This window comes from Sphaerodactylus townsendi, linkage group LG13, assembly GCF_021028975.2.
Source record: "Sphaerodactylus townsendi isolate TG3544 linkage group LG13, MPM_Stown_v2.3, whole genome shotgun sequence".
Taxonomy (NCBI): Eukaryota; Metazoa; Chordata; class Lepidosauria; order Squamata; family Sphaerodactylidae; genus Sphaerodactylus; species Sphaerodactylus townsendi.
The window spans coordinates 14,275,793-14,293,031 of NC_059437.1; the positions used below are offsets into that span (position 1 = coordinate 14,275,793).

Here is a 17,239-nt window from a genome sequence, read left to right on the forward strand (position 1 = left end):
AAGTGGCAAACTTAAAAGGGGCAGCCGCTTACGTCTCATCTTTTTTTTTTAGTGATCTTTGCAGCTTCTAGAATGCTGTTTAAATTTCAGTGGTTGGAAGCGCCTCCTTTCTCAAGACTTTGCTGAGCAAAAGGCTGAATCTCGAGCAAATGCAGATGTTTGGCCAAAGATCAGACCTGCCGCCTTGCCCCCTTCTTTTGCCTTCCAGGAAAACAAAACTCTAAACAGCAGTAGACATGAACCGTTCCAACTGCAAGCTCTGGCAACGGGCAGGCCCTCCACTTTGCTCAGCCCTGAGCAATTAGTGCTGCATGTTTCCAATATGAGGAAAGGGTCAGAAGGCCCATTTTTTACTGCAACACCGAGTGGTCATTCCTGCATGAGGACGTCAGGCTTTGCAGAACTACAGCTGGACGTGTCCCTCTCTGTCAAGCCTGGCCCTTCTGCTTGGGAGCAGGTGGCCCAGTGTCAGAGCAGAAGAATGCCCTTGCAAGACCTTGAGGAGAAACTACATGCACAGGAAGCTTCCCTGACCTGGAACGCTGCAAAGTGTATCTTGCTGGAAGCAACGCTCTTGCTAGATCAGTGGCATATGTCTGTAAAGCTGTACCAGAATGCTGAACACACCTGTGCTGGTTTTGAAGCAGGCTCGATCTCAACTAGGCTGCCCTCCTTTTCAGCGGGCCACTGTAGCTATACGTTTGGCAGAAACCAAATACACAGATGCTTGCCTATTTCCAGGCTGTGAAAAGCTTCAGCCACTGATTTCAAGCACCTGCTAAAAACACAACAGGCAAGCGAAGGCATTTTTTTGCCTTTGGACAGTTGGCAACTCAAACCATAGCAAAGGAAACTGAGGCACAGACCTTTTCCAGATCATTGGTTGCGCTCTCCCTGCTCCGCCTGTGTTCCCAAGTGCTTTGTGTGTTCAGGTTTGCATGTGTGATGCTTGTGGCGAAGGGCAGGAATCAGCAAAGAGGGCAAGCCAGCTTGACTCATGACTGGCAGTCATGAAGGAGTTGGGAAAGCTGCCATGTCAAAGATCAGTTTCTCTTGGAATGAATCTTTGACTGGGGGAGTATTTGAACAGATGGGGCTGCCGAACGTAGAGTCAAACCACTGATCTGTCCAGCTGAGTCCTGTCTCCTCTGACCGGCAATAGCTTTCCAAGAACCCAGGCAAAGACCTTTCCCTGCACGGCTGTCTGACATCCTTTTTAAGAGGAGATGTCGAGGGCTGAACATGTTGTGCCAATAAATTATGGTCCCTGTCAGTGTTGCTGAAGGTCTCAGAAGAGTCATGGCATGAAGGTGATGATAATAAATACTTTAATTCTCCTAGAGCGCTCATTAAAGCAAGTTCTGTCACAGCACTTTTTAGGGAATGGAAGCATGAACATCTATCCTGACCATGGCAGGGATTTCATTTATCATGGAGGGGATTTCCATTTATTTCCATTTATTTCCATGATTTCCATTTATCATGGAGGGGATTTCATTTATTGTTACCTTTTTAAAACAAAAATTATACCCTGCCTTTCTGCCCTCGTAGGGACCATCAAGTCAGCTGACAATTTAAAACATCCCTAACAAAATCATTTCTAAAAAATCATTAAAACTGACAAGAAACACCTGAAGAAAATAATTAAAACCGGATTTTAAATACCTACAAAAATGTGAAAGCCACAGTTAAAACACTGGGCTTTTAGGATGGAATGCCAAATGCAACAAAGAAGTCTTACCCTACTGGCAGAAGAGGGCAACAGAAGGGGACATCATTCTCCCTGAGGAGCACGTTCCAAAGTTTTGGTGCCACGACCAAGAAGGCTTTCTCCTGGGTTACCATCTGCATAATCTCAGAGGGCAGGGGCACCCCAAGGAGGGCCTCTGAAGATGATTGCATTATTCAGATATTTATACCCATCGTCTTTCCTCCTCAATGGTACCCAAAGCAGCACACAATGATGTTCTTGCCTCCTCCATTTTAACCACATGACAAAAGTCCTGTGAAATCAGTTAGGCTGAGAGAGTGACATGCCCAGGGTCACCCCACAAACTTACACGACAGAGTGTTTGAACCTGGTTGTCCCAGATCCCTAGTCTGACCCACTAACCACTATACCATGCTGGCATCATTCTGGCCCCACACCACAACCACCTCCACATATACTTGCTCCTGAGCCACTCATTGTAATTGCCCCTCTGACTCATCCCTTCCCCCCCCCCCCGGTACCTGAGCAAAAGTACAGAAGTGATCTCACTAGGACCACCCCCGCCCCCGTGGATATGTGACCCCCCTTTCCCTACAGAGCCCTTAAAATGGATCACAACAGGAGTGTATGACCAGAAGGGGGGGGGGAATTAAAGGGCTTGATACTTTTGGGGAGAAAAACATTTGAGGCTTAGGTAGAGGGAGAAGGGCAGGCAATGAGTGTAATAAGTTGAGTTGGACTGAAATGCTGCCGGTTGGACTGGCTGAAAACCTTCAAGATTTGAGGACCAGGTATGGATTCTTGCAAGAGTAGATTCTTGCAAAAGCGGAGGACTTGTTATTAAAAGGGGGTAGGGGTAAGACCAGGTGGGATTGACCAGGACTTTCAGAAGCTCCAGGACTAGGGGAAGAAAGGAAAAGGGAAATTTCAGCTGCTGCGTCACTTAGGTTTTATCTTGGGATACGGTATCATTTGCACTCCAGTAAGCTGCTGGCTGTAGTGGGTGTTGATCATAGCTATGCAGAAAACCACAGTGACTTCTGAATGACCCGAGACGATAGTAATCGGAAATACCTCGAATTAAACAACCTTTTCAAAGTTGGGAAGAATGGGGCTAACTCTCTGACAATGCTGTTGGGCTTTTCAGTTGGGTAACGGAACTATCTTGGCACTCCACTAGAAGTGAAGGTAAGAGCTGAAAAAAGATGATTAATATTCTTTGGGTAGCAAAATGTCACACACACCGGGGGGGGGGGGATGGGGGGCAGAGATCGGCTGATGGAAGCACTTCCAGGGATTTGTGCATGCATTTCTGCACGTTAGCAAAGCCACAGGCTGCCCACAAGGAGCGGAGAGGAGGAGAGTGACGAAAACCTCACTTAATAGTATCTCTGAGTGAGGACTGCTGTGTCAAGTAGGGAAGAAATGGCACGTTGCTGCCCCCTGACTGCAAATGCCTTGGCATTGCCCACGGAAAGGAAAGCAGCTGACTCCCTCTTGATTCCTAGAGGGACTTCAGTCCGTGGGCATCGCTTGAGGGCACAGTCAGCTCTGGTGTAATTTGATGAGTATTTATTACACTTACATAACCTCGGCTGGTCATTGCCCTCTCTGCCAGCTGCCTTCGTGCGCAGCAGAGTCAGAGCAAGTCCCTAAAATCCCCTGCTGTTGAAAGTCAATCTGCAAAGGGCTGGGAGGGGGCTGGAGAGCAGGTGTCTGCCTGCCCTGCTTCTACACAAGCAGAGAAGAGGGAGGGGCCGACAGAGTGGCATGTACCATCCATAGGAGCCAATGGCAGGCTGCTGGCCCAGTTCTCATGGTAACAGCATCCCTGAAGATACTCTGAGCGAAGTTGTTCCTTTTTGCCCATCGAGATGTAAGTTGCAATCCTTGCATTACTGTCAGTGCTGGGCTGAATTTTGCCACTTAAGCCCCTGCTTTGGTCTTTCAACCATTGAGGTTTTTCAAACCCAATGAAGCCCAAAACCCCAAAGAAGAGAAAGGATGATCTCCCAGTGAAGCAAACCTCAACAGCTTCCATTCTCTCCCCACCCCCCTATTTATTGGGATTTTAAAAACTAAAATATGCATGACAATACCGATGTAGTAGTAATTATAAATTAAAATACAGATAAAGGTTATAAGGGTGGGGAAAATGAAAATTAGATTGTTGTGCACATTTAATAATAAGCCTTAGGCTAGCTGGTATCATCAAGGAGACTCCAGATCCAAACAAGAAAGGCAAACAGTGGGACAGCGATGGCATGGTTTGGGAAAAGCTTTCTGAAGATCAGAAATGGATATCAAACTAATTTTTTTTAAAAAAAAAAATCCACCATTCCTTGTCCTTTTGTATCTAATGGGCAATTTTTGTCCACCACAATGTGGTCCCAGATTCAGCGTGTGTGTGACATTTTCTATTGAGATCTCACCAGTAGACTGACCATTATCAAAATGTTTATCAAAGTTTTTTTTTCAAACATAAGGATTCTTGTTCCTTTAGAAAGATACCTAACTATTCTAAGGTTGTTATTTTTCATTTGAAGAGTTTCTGCTTTCATGGTCAGATGAAGGTTAGACCAAAAGACTGTTTTATTATAAGGCAGCTTCAATTTTTTTTTGTTTTTTAATGTATTTTTTATTAATTTGAATTAAAATTATACACTCAACATAGGTAACATTTACAGGTCTATATAATAATCAAATGAAAGTAACAATATTTTCCATACATAAAATTAGTAATGTACTAGACTTCCATGATTTAAATCAAGAGTTATTTTCTTTAGCTTTACTTTCTTAAACAATAAACATCTTATTAAAATTAAATAGCATTATGTCATATTTTCTTGCGTGAGTAGCTACGAAAGTATGTAAGAGTAAAAGCAAAGAAAAAGAGAAAAGAAACAAAACTAAATAAATTAAAAGAATTTTTGCCGAGTTCAAAATCAAATTAAAAAGCCAATGGTAGTAACATAGTTATCTATTTTTAACTGTTTCACAATGCATAGATATTGCATAACAATAAGTATAGTAAGAACCAGAGAAGAGGAACCGCAAAGGGCTGGATATTGTCCTTTTAATTAAATTTGGTTAATATTATGATAGCATTGCTGATTGCTGATAGCTTGGTTGTATTGATATTTAGTGATTATTCATTCTTTTTTTCCCCTATGAATTGGTCAAAAGTCATCCAGGTATCTTCAAATCGAGTAATCGGTAGGTCCATTAAGCGGGTAGAGAGTTCATCTGTATTTTTGAAATCGATGAGAGAGGTCATCCAAGTCTTCAGTTTCGGTACTTTTCTGTTCTTCCAGTTTTTTAGCTAATTGCATCCTCGCTGCCGTGGAAATATATAAAAACAGATTCATGTTGTTAGGGGGGAGGTTATGTTGAAAGATACCTAACAGATAATTTTCAGGCAGCATTTTAAAGTTATATCCCCCAAAAAATTGTACCAGTTTTTGAATTCTTCTCCAAAATGTTTAAATCGGTGGACAGCTCCACCATAAGTGGTAGTATGAATACTTCTGGATTAGATTACTGTAATGTGCTGTGCACGGGGCTGCCTTTGAAAACTGTCTGGACATTATAATGTCATGATTTTAATGGGTGTGTTTATGTGGGTGACTTTCAACTGAGAGCTGGGTTGGAGGGAGAAAGGGGTGAGAGAGGAATGAGAAAGCGATATGATCAGTTGATTTAGAGCGGGCGTGTGGGAGGGCTGTGCTAAACTGATAGAGTGTGACGGGGTTTCAGAGTCAAAAGAGTCAAAAAGCTCTAGTCAGAGGGAGTCAAAGTTCTGTGTGAGCATGGCAAAATGTACTAGGGCTTCTGAGTGAAAAGACCCAGTGTGTAAAAGCTCTGTGTGAACAAGTCAAAGTGTGCCCACGCTGTGTGTGACCAAAAGAGTGTGCTAGGGTTTCTGAGGGAGAAATCAGAGATGGTCAAAGTTCTGTGAGAGAATTAGTTAGTGCAACAGAGTGTATACAGAGGAAGTCAGAGCCTCAATAAATTGTTAGACAAAATGACCACAGAGAGTCTGAGAGAACTATAAGAAAGCGAAGCTGTCAGAAAGTGTCAGAGAGAATTTATGTTGAGTGAAGTCCTCAAAGTATTTGTTGCCTCAGTTTGATTTTACTTTGTAAATACTTAGCTTGATGCCTTCAAGTTACCTATCAGTTATAAATAAAATCTTACTTTGTTTGAAGAAACACTGGAATCCCACCCTATTTTCCTTAGGACCACATAGAGACCACTTAGGACCACTTTGCCTTACGTGCTTGCACACAGTATCAAAAGGAGATAAAGGGGGATTTTTTTTTTGGAATTTATATTCCTGGTGGCAGCTACCATATGGGGAAGAATTAAGGGGACAAATATTAGTTGACACTGATAATTTATTTATTTATTTATTTATTTATTTATTTATTTATTTATTTATTTATTTATTTATTTATAAAAAAGAGGGGCATTGCATTTGGTGGCCACAGGTGGGATGGTCATTAAGAAGTGGAATTCGTTGCCCGAGACTGTAGTGATGGCCACAGGGAGAGAGGGCTTTAAAATGGGATTAAGCCTTAAAATGAAATTAGGTTTCAAACTGAGATTAGACAGATTAACGGGGGGATAGACCTATTGGTGGCTACGAGCCATGGTGACTAAAGGGAACCTCCACGTTCAGAGGCAGTGAAGCTCAGAATCCCAGTGCTGGGAGGAAACATCAGGGGATGACTTCTCCATGGCAAAAGGTTGACCACTGTATGAAACCTGATACTGGACTGAATGAACCCCCAGTCTGGTACAGCCGTGAAGAAAGTGTATTCATTCCTTTAAGTTTACCTAGAAATCATTCATCTAGCATGGCAAGCATTTGGTCCTTCTTGGCATGGCTAGGTCATACACAGTACAACTCTTGCCCCTCATTAAAGCTGTAAAGTGGGTTTGTGTTTACACAAACAGAAATAACCTTTTGCAATGACAACATTCTAAACTTGACAGGTAGGTGAATTACCAAGAGTGACCGGGTGAGAGTAATCTCTCTTTGAAGACTACAGGAAGAGATGCCATAAAAGCCCTGACAGAAGGCTAGAGAAAGATTCACATTTCACAGTTTCATTCAGACTTGCCACGAAGATCATTCTGAGATTCATGCCTTAAGCAGTATTGCTTTTATATGCTTGGAACGGTGTAGAGCTGAGAGAAACCTGCTTGTATTTTTTCTTTTCTTTCTTTTTAATAAACTTTTAAAAACTCAGCTGCTTGAGAGTACTTGGATCAAGGACCCTGTTTCTCAGTACATTACAGGAAAGAGGGCACCTGGCTCAGGGTAACCCCCCCCCCCTTTTCCTTCACCATAGCAGACCTATTCCTACATTCTTATACATATTTAACCCTGTCCAATGCTTCAAAATGACATACATGTTACGCATGCGCATTCTGCAAGTATTATGTGACCAGACGTCCCGGTTTGGGCGGGACACTCCCGCTTTTGGACAATTTCTCCCGCGTCCTGCGGGGTTTTAAAAAAGTCCCGATTTCCTCTTTCTCCCCAGCTGCTGCTTTTTCGCCTGCTGCTAATGCTTCCGTCGGACCACAGCCGAGCTCCCTCTCAGGTGAGGGGGAGGAGGAGTCAGGCTGTGGGTGGAGAGGGCCGTGCTTCCGAGTCCTCCCTCCTGCCTCCTCCCCCATTCAGGAGCAAGGCAAGAGGAGACCGCTGGCTCACCCATGGGAGCCTGGCCGGCACTTACACAAAGCAGCTAGCCAAGCCCCTGCCAGCCACCGGAGCCCAAAGCCTGCAGGGAGGAACAAGGAAGCAACTTACCCACTCACTCACTCACTCAGGCAGGCCGGCCAGCCAGCCAGCCAGCCGTGGGGGGGGGGGCACTAAGGAGGAGGGAAAAAGCCCTCGTTGTCCCCAGCTCCTTCCTTCAAGATGAGAGGGAGGAGGAGGAAATCCCTGCAGAGAAGGAAGAGGAAGGGAAAAGCCCTCCTCCTCCCCAGTTCCTTCCTTCCTTCAAGATGCAGGGGGAGGAAATCCCTGTGGTGGTTTCCCAGAAGAAAAGGTGCTCATTCTCTCTTGCTCTTTTTCTCCCCCCTTTGTGTTAGTAAGAGATTATAGGCTGGAATTGGAGGTGGGGGTAATGTGACTTCACCGGAGTCAGAGCCACTTTCACTTTCCAAAGCAGCCCCGGCATGTTTCCCTTTCTGCAAAGGACTTGTTACTGCTGGTGCAGGACTGGCGACCTAGAAATAGCTGCCAGGGTTGGGGAGCCTGCCTGGGAGAAGAGAGTTGCTTTGGCTGACATTTGTAGGCTCAGGAGGTAGGAAGATGTTTCCCTTTGCATTCCAAGAAGTCTAGGGAAAGTTGGAAGGAAGTGCAACCATCAATGCAGCAGAGTGGATTTATTGAGGGAGGAAGAGGAACCCCCAGCATCTACCCCTTCCCAAAACAACTGCCAGGTTCAGATCTCCCCCAGCCTTCTTGCTGGGGGAGCAGTGGCAGAAACTCTCCAATTTCCCCTATTAAGCGCTCTCTCACACACACACACATGCGCGTGTGTGTGTGTGTGTGTTGGGGTAGTCCAGTGGTGGCGAACCTTTGGCACTCCAGATGTTATGGACTACAATTCCCATCAGCCCCTGCCAGCATGGCCAATTGGCCATGCTGGCAGGGGCTGATGGGAATTGTAGTCCATAACATCTGGAGTGCCAAGGTTCGCCACTACGGGGGTAGTCCAACAGTTTGGATGCAATTCCACCTGTTTGCCTTTTGTCTGTGGTGTAACTGCATGCCTTAAAATCACTAATAGTACAGATTAATCAATATGTTAGATATGATTATGTCTCTGCAGCATATTAAGTTAGAAACTTGCATGATATGACTATTTGTTCCATTTTTTAAAAAGCCCCCACGCCTCCCTTTTTTGCAAGGCAAGTTGCCTGCTGGAGAACTGGGTTCAGCTCTTCCCGCATCCAGCTTCCCGCATCCAGCCTGATATTATGTTCTTATTGGGGGGTGAGTGGAGGCAAGAGAGGCTGAGGGATTGCAGCCTTCCCCAGACTACTTGGTGATTTGCTAAAAGTGAGTTGCCTCCTGGCCTGGCGTCTTTCCAGTAGTCCTTTGTTTTTAGAAGAAGAGTTTGGATTTATACTCCCCCCCACACCTTCTCTCCTGTAAGGAGACTCAAAGGGGCTTACAATCTCCTTTCCCTTCCCCCCTCACAACAAACATCCTGTGAGGTGAGAGGGGCTGAGGGAGCTCCTCGGTGAGCTGTGATGATCAGCCTCCAAGGTCACCCCAACTGGTACATGTGTGGGAGTGCACAAGCTTAATCTGAATTCCCTCGAGCAAGCCTCCACACCTCAAGCAGCAGAGCAGGGAATCAAACCCGGTTCCTCCAGATTAGAGTGCTCCTGCTCTTAACCACTACGCCACTGCTTTGAACTTTCAAAAGTTTTCCTGGGCATAAAATGACCTAATTATTCTGACAACAACCCTGTAAGATAAGCCAGTAGGAAAATGCTACTTTCTAGCCATCTCTGCCCCATTGGCCTCTTTCTCTACCCCTCCCCTCACATATATGACAGTTTTCTGCCTCGGCTTCATCACCTCCCCTTTAGAATGTGAAGGGGCACCTCCTCCACATTCTCCCCGGCGACAGGTGGTGGTTAGAAATGTTGCTACTGGCCACTAGTGGGAAAATGGTGCTTAGATAAAATGGCACTGAGTCTTGTCTGGCAAGGCAGGGGCTGGCTTATCATTGGACTTCCAAGCTTGTAGAATTGGCCATGTTGAATTTTTTGCTTGCCTTGCTGGATGGTGTAAGGCATAAGAGTCCAAAAAAACATGAGGCTATTCCTGTTTGCAGGTGGGATCTTTTAAACTGGGAGAGGGGAATTTGATCTCATTAAAATAATAGGGCAGTGGACTGACAGCTTCTTTCATGATCCCTTTCTGTGGCTTTCTCCTCTCTCTCTCCATCCTCTCGGCCCTGAGCTCATTTACTGGGAAAAAAACATCCCCTCACCCCCCACACATGGGAGATGAAACATTATGCTATTTATTAAACCATCCGAAAGAGCACAGCTATTTGAGTGAGCTTTGGAGTTGTTTGGAGCTCTGAATCAGGCCAGATGCTTAATAAAGAGTTCTGAGGGGTAGGAAAGTTGGTGTTATGCTGAGTGTGGTGATAGGACCTTGAAAGGTGGATTCTAGAATGTAGTATCTGTATTGTGCAGTAAATACAGATATGTTATGAGAGAATCCTTAAGATATGAACTCTTGGTGTTTTTACTGAAATGTTTATTAAGTCAAGAATAGGGTGCTGTGTGGTTTCCGGGCTGTATGGCCGTGTTCTAGCAGCATTCTCTCCTGACGTTTCGCCTGCATCTGTGGCTGGCATCTTCAGAGGATCTGATATTAGGAATGGAAAGCAAGTGGAGTATATATACTGTGAGGTCAAAAGGTGAGGCCTTCTGAATAGAGTAGCCTGGTATGTAAGTCACAAAGAAGTCTGTAGCCTGGGAGTAACAATGAAGATAGCAAGGTCAATAGGTGAGTGCATCTGAATAGAGGTATCCTGGTCTTTGTTTCCTTGGTTGCTATTGTCTATAGTTGTCCTGTGATTATGTGGAGCTGATTAGTCACTGTCTTGATTCTAGAGTTTTTCAACACTGGCAGCCAAATTCTGTTCATTTTCATAGTTTCTTCCTTCCTGTTGAAGTTGTCCATTTGCTTGTGAATGTCAATGGCTTCTCTGTGTAGTCTGACGTAGTGGTTGTCAGTGGTCCAGAATTTCTGTGTTTTAAAATAATATTCTGTGTCCAGGGTTGGTTTATCAAGTATTTTCTGCTATTGCTGATTTTTTCTGGCTGAAATAGTCAGCAGTGCCTTTTTGTGTTCTTTTTGATTTGTGTCTGAGCTGCCAAGTGCTTGATGGTTCCTTTGCTATGTAGACTTGTCCACAGTTACATGGCATGTATGTAGACTCCTGCAGTAGCTACAGGACCCCTCTTATCCTTTGCTGAACGTAGCATTTGTTGAATTTTTCTTAGTGGGTCTGTAGATTGTTTGTAGGTTATGTTTCTTCATCAGTTTTCCTATACGGTCAGTGGTTCCCTTGATGTATGGTAAGAACACTTTCCCTCTAGATGGCTCTTTATCTTTGTTCATGTGGCTTGTTCTTGGTCTTGCAGGGGCTGGAAACCCCCATTCTTTGCTAAGGAGATGGGGGCTACCCTTTTGAGGGTCCATAACTTTGGACCCCCTGAGCCAAACTGCACCAAACTTGGGGGATCCCATCAAGACAGTCTCTAGATGATATCCTGAAATTTTGGTGCTGGTATATTAAAAAATGCACCCCCCTGCAGGAACATCCCAGAAACTTGCCCAAGAATCTTTGTTCTGCATTGAGGTTTCTCCATTGCTGTCAATGGGGGTTGCAGGCTGCAGAGCTGAGGGGGCAGCTATTTCAAGGCACCATACCTTCTCAAACTTTCATGGTCTCATCAGGAGACTACCCTAATGATACCCCCCAGGTTTGGTGCAGTTTGGTTCAGGGGGGCCAAAGTTATGGACCCTCAAAACTGTAGCCCCATCTCCTATTAGCTCCCATGGAAACAATGGGGGATGGGGGCACCCCCTTTGGGAGTCCATAACTTTGGACTCCCTGAACCAAACTGCACCAAACCTGGGGGGTATCATCAGGGCAGTCTCCTGATGAGACCATGAAAGTTTTGAGACTGTGCCTTCAGAAATGTGCCCCCCCAGCCTGCAACCCCTATTGACAGCAATACAGAAAATTCAATGCAGAACAAAGATTCTTGGGCAAATTTCTGGGATGTTCCTGCAGGGGGCGCATTTTTGGATGTATTGGCACCAAGATTTTAGGGTATCATCTGGAAACTGTCCTGATGGGACCCCCCAAGTTTGGTGCAGTTTGGTGCAGGGGGTCCAAAGTTATGGATCCTCAAAGGAGGTGCCCCATCCCCCATTCTTTGCTAAGGAGATGGGGGCACCCCTTTTGGGAGTCCATAACTTTGGACTCCCTGAACCAAACCTCACCAAACTGGGGGGTAGCATAAGGACAGTCTCCTGATGATACGCTGAAATTTTGGTGCTGCTAGCCTAAAAACTGCGCCCCCTGCAGGCCAAAAATGGAAAACCACTAAAAATACCCAAAACCAAACCCTGCATTTTGATGCCCCCCACAAGGTGGTGCCCTGGGCAGATGCCCACCTTGCCCATTGGGCATTATGCCCTGATGCTGCATCATTAGAATTAGGTAAATGATGGTATTGGTATTGGTATTGGTATCACACATTCAGATGTATCTATTTTGAATTTAACACGGACATTACTTAATGCACGCATTTCGTATTTTTTTAGCAGGTATGATAAATAGGTGGTTCAGGCTCAGATGTTCAGGAATATAATTATCAGTTCGCCAGCATGGCCAATTGGCCATGCTGACTGGGGCTGATGGGAATTGTAGTTCCTGAACATCTGGAGAGCCGCAGGTTCCCTACCCCTGATGTACAGGGATTGTGCATGTATTCATTGTAACTTGTGAACAGAGTTAGTGTCTGGGTGTAGAGAGAACGGACTAACACCTATTAGCCTCAGTCCTGTCTATCTGTGCAACCAAATGTCTTCAGAAGGACCTAGGTATGTACTTGGGCTTGGTAAACATATTTGGGAATGCTAAAAAAGGAACAAAAAAAGGGGGGGGCCAATCATCCACACAAACCCAATGCATCTCCTTTGCACTTTTCCTGTTTCCTTCTCCTCTTCCCATCTCCCAGCCAAATTATCTTTATCACTACCCGCTACTCCTGTTTTTTAGCTTTCCCTCCCTCCCTCCTCCTGGCAGCCTCTCTCTGGTAAAAGTCTTGATCAAGTTGTACAGTACTGATGAATGGGGTGGGGCTGGGGGGCTGGTAAGGACTTGAGGGAGGATTTGTTTTTCCTCTGTATTCCCTTCCACACTATTTTCACTTTCCCTTTTCTTAGAATCCTTCATATCCTCGCCTTTCTTCTTCTTTTTTTTATTTTTGGCCAGACGACATAAAAAGCACCAGAAGACGTTCCAAACGACAGCAGAATTTCTGCTGTCTAATGATAATGTTTGAACTTTGTATCAACATCACGTGTCCCATCTGTCTGTTTGCTTTATCTTGTGGAAAGAAGTTAATTTCCCAGACGCAGAGAGCAGTAGGGTCTGGAACGCTAACAGGACTCGCCTGCTGGAAATTCAGCCACTGATCCAAGGAGCACCCTGCCCTCAGGTCCTGCCAGATGTTTTGATCTTTCTTCACAAACCTTAGGGAGGAGTAAAATCTGCAACTCAAAGAAGGCCATGGCCAACTTCTACTGCATTTTGGGGGTCTGGATTTCTCTTCTTCACAGTAAGTATGCACCGAGAGACACAGACATCCTTCCCTGAAATGTGGAAATGGGTCTTGCTGGCTTGACCAGGCTAGTTCTAGTGCCCAAATTTACTTGAAGAGTCTGGGGGACTGAGTGGACCAGGGTCCATTTGGCACATGATATAACAGTGGTGGCGAACCTATGGCATGGGTGCCAGAGGTGGCACTCAGAGCCCTCTCTGTGGGCACGCGCAGAGTCACCCCCCACCCCCCAAACGCATCTAGGCTGGCCTGGGCCACTGGGCTCGATTATTAGCATTAAACCTAAGACCTAGTTTTGCGGAAGGAGGGTAGGTAACCCTGTTAAGTGCTGTTAAACCCCACTGATTTTCATGCAAAGAACTAAAGCGTGATCCTTTACCTGGGAGTAAGCTCGGTTGCTGGCAATGGGGTTTGCTTCTGAGTAAACTCTCCTAGGGTTGTGATTCACCCATTGGAAGAGTTGCACGGTTGCTTCAAAGCAAAGCCGACTACCACCAAGCTTGCTCCCGAGTAACGCACACCTTGGAGTCAACCGTTTTTTCTAAACGAAAACCTCAGTATTCAGGTTAAATTGCTGTGTTGGCACTTTGTATAAATAAGTGGGTTTTGGGTTGCAATTTGGGCACTCAGTCTCGAAAAGGTTCACTATCACTGACCTATCCCATGGCTGTTTGCTTCACAGTGGGTTTTTCCTGCACAGGGATTCTCCTCCTACGAAGTGTCCCTAGCCTGGCCAAGCTGAGTGGCCATTTTGCCTGCATGCCACTCCCTTGTTCTTTCTGAGCTTTTGTTGTTGTTGTTGCCTTCTTCGGTCTAGCATTACGAAAGGAAGGAAGGAAGGAAGGAAGGAAGGAAGGAAGGAAGGAAGGAAGGAAGGAAGGAAGGAAGGAAGGAAGGAAGGAAGGAAGGAAGGAAGGAAGGAAGGAAGGAAGGAAGGAAGGAAGGAAGGAAGGAAGGAAGGAAGGAAGGAAGGAAGGAAGGAAGGAAGGAAGGAAGGAAGGAAGGAAGGAAGGAAGGAAGGAAGGAAGGAAGGAAGGAAGGAAGGAAGGAAGGAAGGAAGGCCCTTCTGATCATTCTGAAATGGTGGCCTGAAGAGTGGGAGGAACTGCTGTGATGAGGGCAGGGAAAGGCAGGTAGGAACAAGAAAACCCAAATAAAGCTTAACACATGGTACTCCTTCACTTTCCATGCAAAGGGAGAGAAAAACCGCACTTTATCATGTTTCGGAAAACACAGGGATTCTCTGATCTGAGTGAATGGTGAGCTCCAAATAGGAGAAAACATGTGCATAACCAAGAATCCAACCCGAAGAACATGTACACTTAATGTGACAAGACCACAAATGCATAAATGGCCATAGACAAAAGCTGTTGAGCAGGAGACTTCTCTTTGCCCGTCTGCTGATTCTCCCCCACTGTTCTTTATTTCCACTCACAGTCTGGGAGAGGAAAAAACAGTGGGGGGGAGCAGCCAGGGGAGGGATTGCAAGGGAAAGTCAGTGTGGGGTAGTGGCTAAGAGTGCCAGACTAATATCTGCAAGACCCGGGTTCAAATCCTCACTTGTACCATGGAAGCTCGCTGAGTGATCTTGGGCTTGTCATATCCTCTCAACCTAACCTAATTCAGAGTTGCTGAGTTAGCAATCCTTCCTTGTGTTAGCATTTCAGATTTTCTTGTAATATGTAGTTCCTCCCATAGATGGGCCAAAGGCAGTCAAACCAGAGCCGAATCAAAAATATCTGCAGGATCAAAGGCTGGTGTCTTCCTATAGCAGTGGTTCTCAACCTTCCTAATGCCACAACCCTTTAATACAGTTCCTCATGTTGTGGTGACCCCCAACCCTAACATTTATCCATTTTACAGATGGAGAACACTGATGCAGAGAGTCTTAGGTGACCCCTGTGAAAGGGTGGTTCGACCCCCAAAGGGGTCGCGACCCACAGGTTGAGAACCACTGTCCTGTAGACTTTGTTTGACCTGCAGTTCTGGGCACCACTTAGCAAGAGTGATCAAAAGAGCTAGTTGTTCACATAGCCAGAGTCAAAGCTGAAAGGGAAGGCAGCAGACAGGCGAGGAGGCAAGCAGTTCAGGATAGAAGGCGAGGAGGTAAGAGGTCAGATAAGGAAGGTCTGCAACAGATGGTGTCAACGAGATAGCCGAGGTCAAGGCCTGCCAAAGGGCTTCTAGTTCTCAAGCCTGAAGATGGCATTCCCTTTCCCCACTTCATCCAGCAGCCTACAATGACTTGAAAAAGGGCATTCGCCATAAAGGGAGCCCATGGACAGACCTGCTAATTGTCGGTTCAACTCCTGTCTGCCTAGAGAACTTGGCCCATGGTAGACCAGTCACATGCATTCTCAACCTATGGGGTAAATGCCAATTGAACTGTGAGCTGGATGCAGTCCAGCTGATCAATCATATGTTTCATAATTTGACAAATGCCCTTCATATCTATCCTACCTGCATACCAAGCCTAACAGGTTGTGTGAATGGTCTTTAGATAGACCCCCAACAGAGGAGTCATAAAAATCATGTCTTCTTTAATTCATGAAAAGCAAACTGTAGGCTCCGTAGTCACAGGGCTGTGTAGAGATGAAGTTTAACCTTTCAGCTAGGGTTGCCCATGCCATCCTCCAGGTGGTGCCTGGAGATCTCTCAGAATTAAAACAGATCTCTAGAAACAGATCTCTAGAAACAGGGATCAGTTCCCCTGGAGAAAATGGCTACTTGGAGGGTGGACTTCATAGCATTATACCACATTGAGGTCCTGGATCTCCCCAAGCCTTTCCCTCCCCAGCAGGGGTCTGCAACCTGTGGCTCTCCAGATGTTCATGAACTACAATTCCCATCAGCCCCTGCCAGCATTGCCCATTGGTTCATGCTCATAGCATGTGAACGGGATATGGGTTAATATGTAGGTATGATTATATGACATAAGTACTCTTTATATCTATAAAAGATGAAGTCTTTGTCTGGTTAAGGCAGGGGTGGGCAATTATTTTTTCCATGGGGCTGCATAAGAAACAGAAAATATTGTGGAGGGCCGGGCCAAAAGGCAGGGGCTGAGCTTTTGCAGAGAAGCCCACTTGAAAGGCGGCAGCCAAGGCAGCCCGGCTTCTGGCGGGGCTTTCAAACATCGCCTAAAACACAGCGCGGCAGGGGGGCCAGTCAGGGTCATCCGGCAGGCCGGATGTGGCCCCAGGGCCATATAATGCCCAGGTCTGGGTTAAAGTGTCTCTCTCTCTCGAGAGCACCCTGTCAGATATCTATTCTGCACAGTAAAATCTGTCTTCTATTTCAAAACTTTGATTCTTGGGTTTCTTTCCTGGACAGTCTTTATAGAACCCCGCTGCGCAGAGCCATACACTGGGTTGTGGCCTGACAATGCACTAATAGATTTTTAAAACAGTATTTTCATTGTTTTGCTGATAGTTTGCGTTGATAAGTATGCCAATTTGCAACTCACTGACTGGATAGACATTTACAGAGGAATGAGTGGCTGTTCAAGAACCAAATGAGCAAACTAGGTCAAATCAGATCAAAAGCCGACAGCTTATTCACTAAATCCAATACTTGCAGCATGGTAGAGGTGTTGTGTTTTCAAATTAGAGCCGAAGGATAATTCATGGACATTTCAAATTCTGATGGGATATTAGCAAAGCCAGCTCAGCTTGGCTTCTGTGACAGGAATCAAGAGATGTTAGCAATGAAAATAAGGCCTTGTCTCCACAATAAGTATATTACTGAATGCCTTGAAAACCCATTGGAGTTGCCATAAGTCAAAGGTGACTTGACAGTACTTTCCACCACCATATATCACTTTAGCAATCACATTTAGAAGAAGCATCCCTCCAGTTGGATAAGAAAGCCCAAACTTCCAACTGTTGCTTTCAAGATTAGCAAGAAATTGTTGCGGAGTTTAACACTGTCTGCAAGTGTTAAACTGCAAGGGAAAAAAGCCAGCTAGTGGCAAACAAAACCCCATCACAACAGGGAAGAGGAAAATGATATTAAAATATATACATTTTAAAAACATTTTTTTAAGTGTAAAAACTCCCAAACCCACAACACAGCAAGGGAATCTCTACCCACTTAGGAAAGAGAGATGTTAGAAATATA

The 17,239-nt window shown here is 45.4% G+C and overlaps 1 protein-coding gene across 2 annotated transcripts in view; it reads left to right on the forward strand.

Moving 5' to 3' along the window:
• The first annotated feature begins 7,734 nt into the window (after positions 1-7,734).
• Positions 7,735-17,239, forward strand: part of XPNPEP2 (X-prolyl aminopeptidase 2) — a 48,309-nt gene continuing 38,804 nt past the window's right edge. Inside the window, exons 1-2 of one of the 2 annotated variants that reach the window (XM_048515134.1) lie at positions 7,735-7,773; positions 12,900-13,117. In XM_048515134.1, coding sequence (XP_048371091.1) covers positions 13,069-13,117 — 49 coding nt within the window. In that variant the 5' untranslated portion in view covers positions 7,735-7,773; positions 12,900-13,068. Of the gene's footprint in view, positions 7,774-12,896; positions 13,118-17,239 lie in introns of both variants that reach the window. The other variant, XM_048515133.1, reaches the window with a different exon arrangement.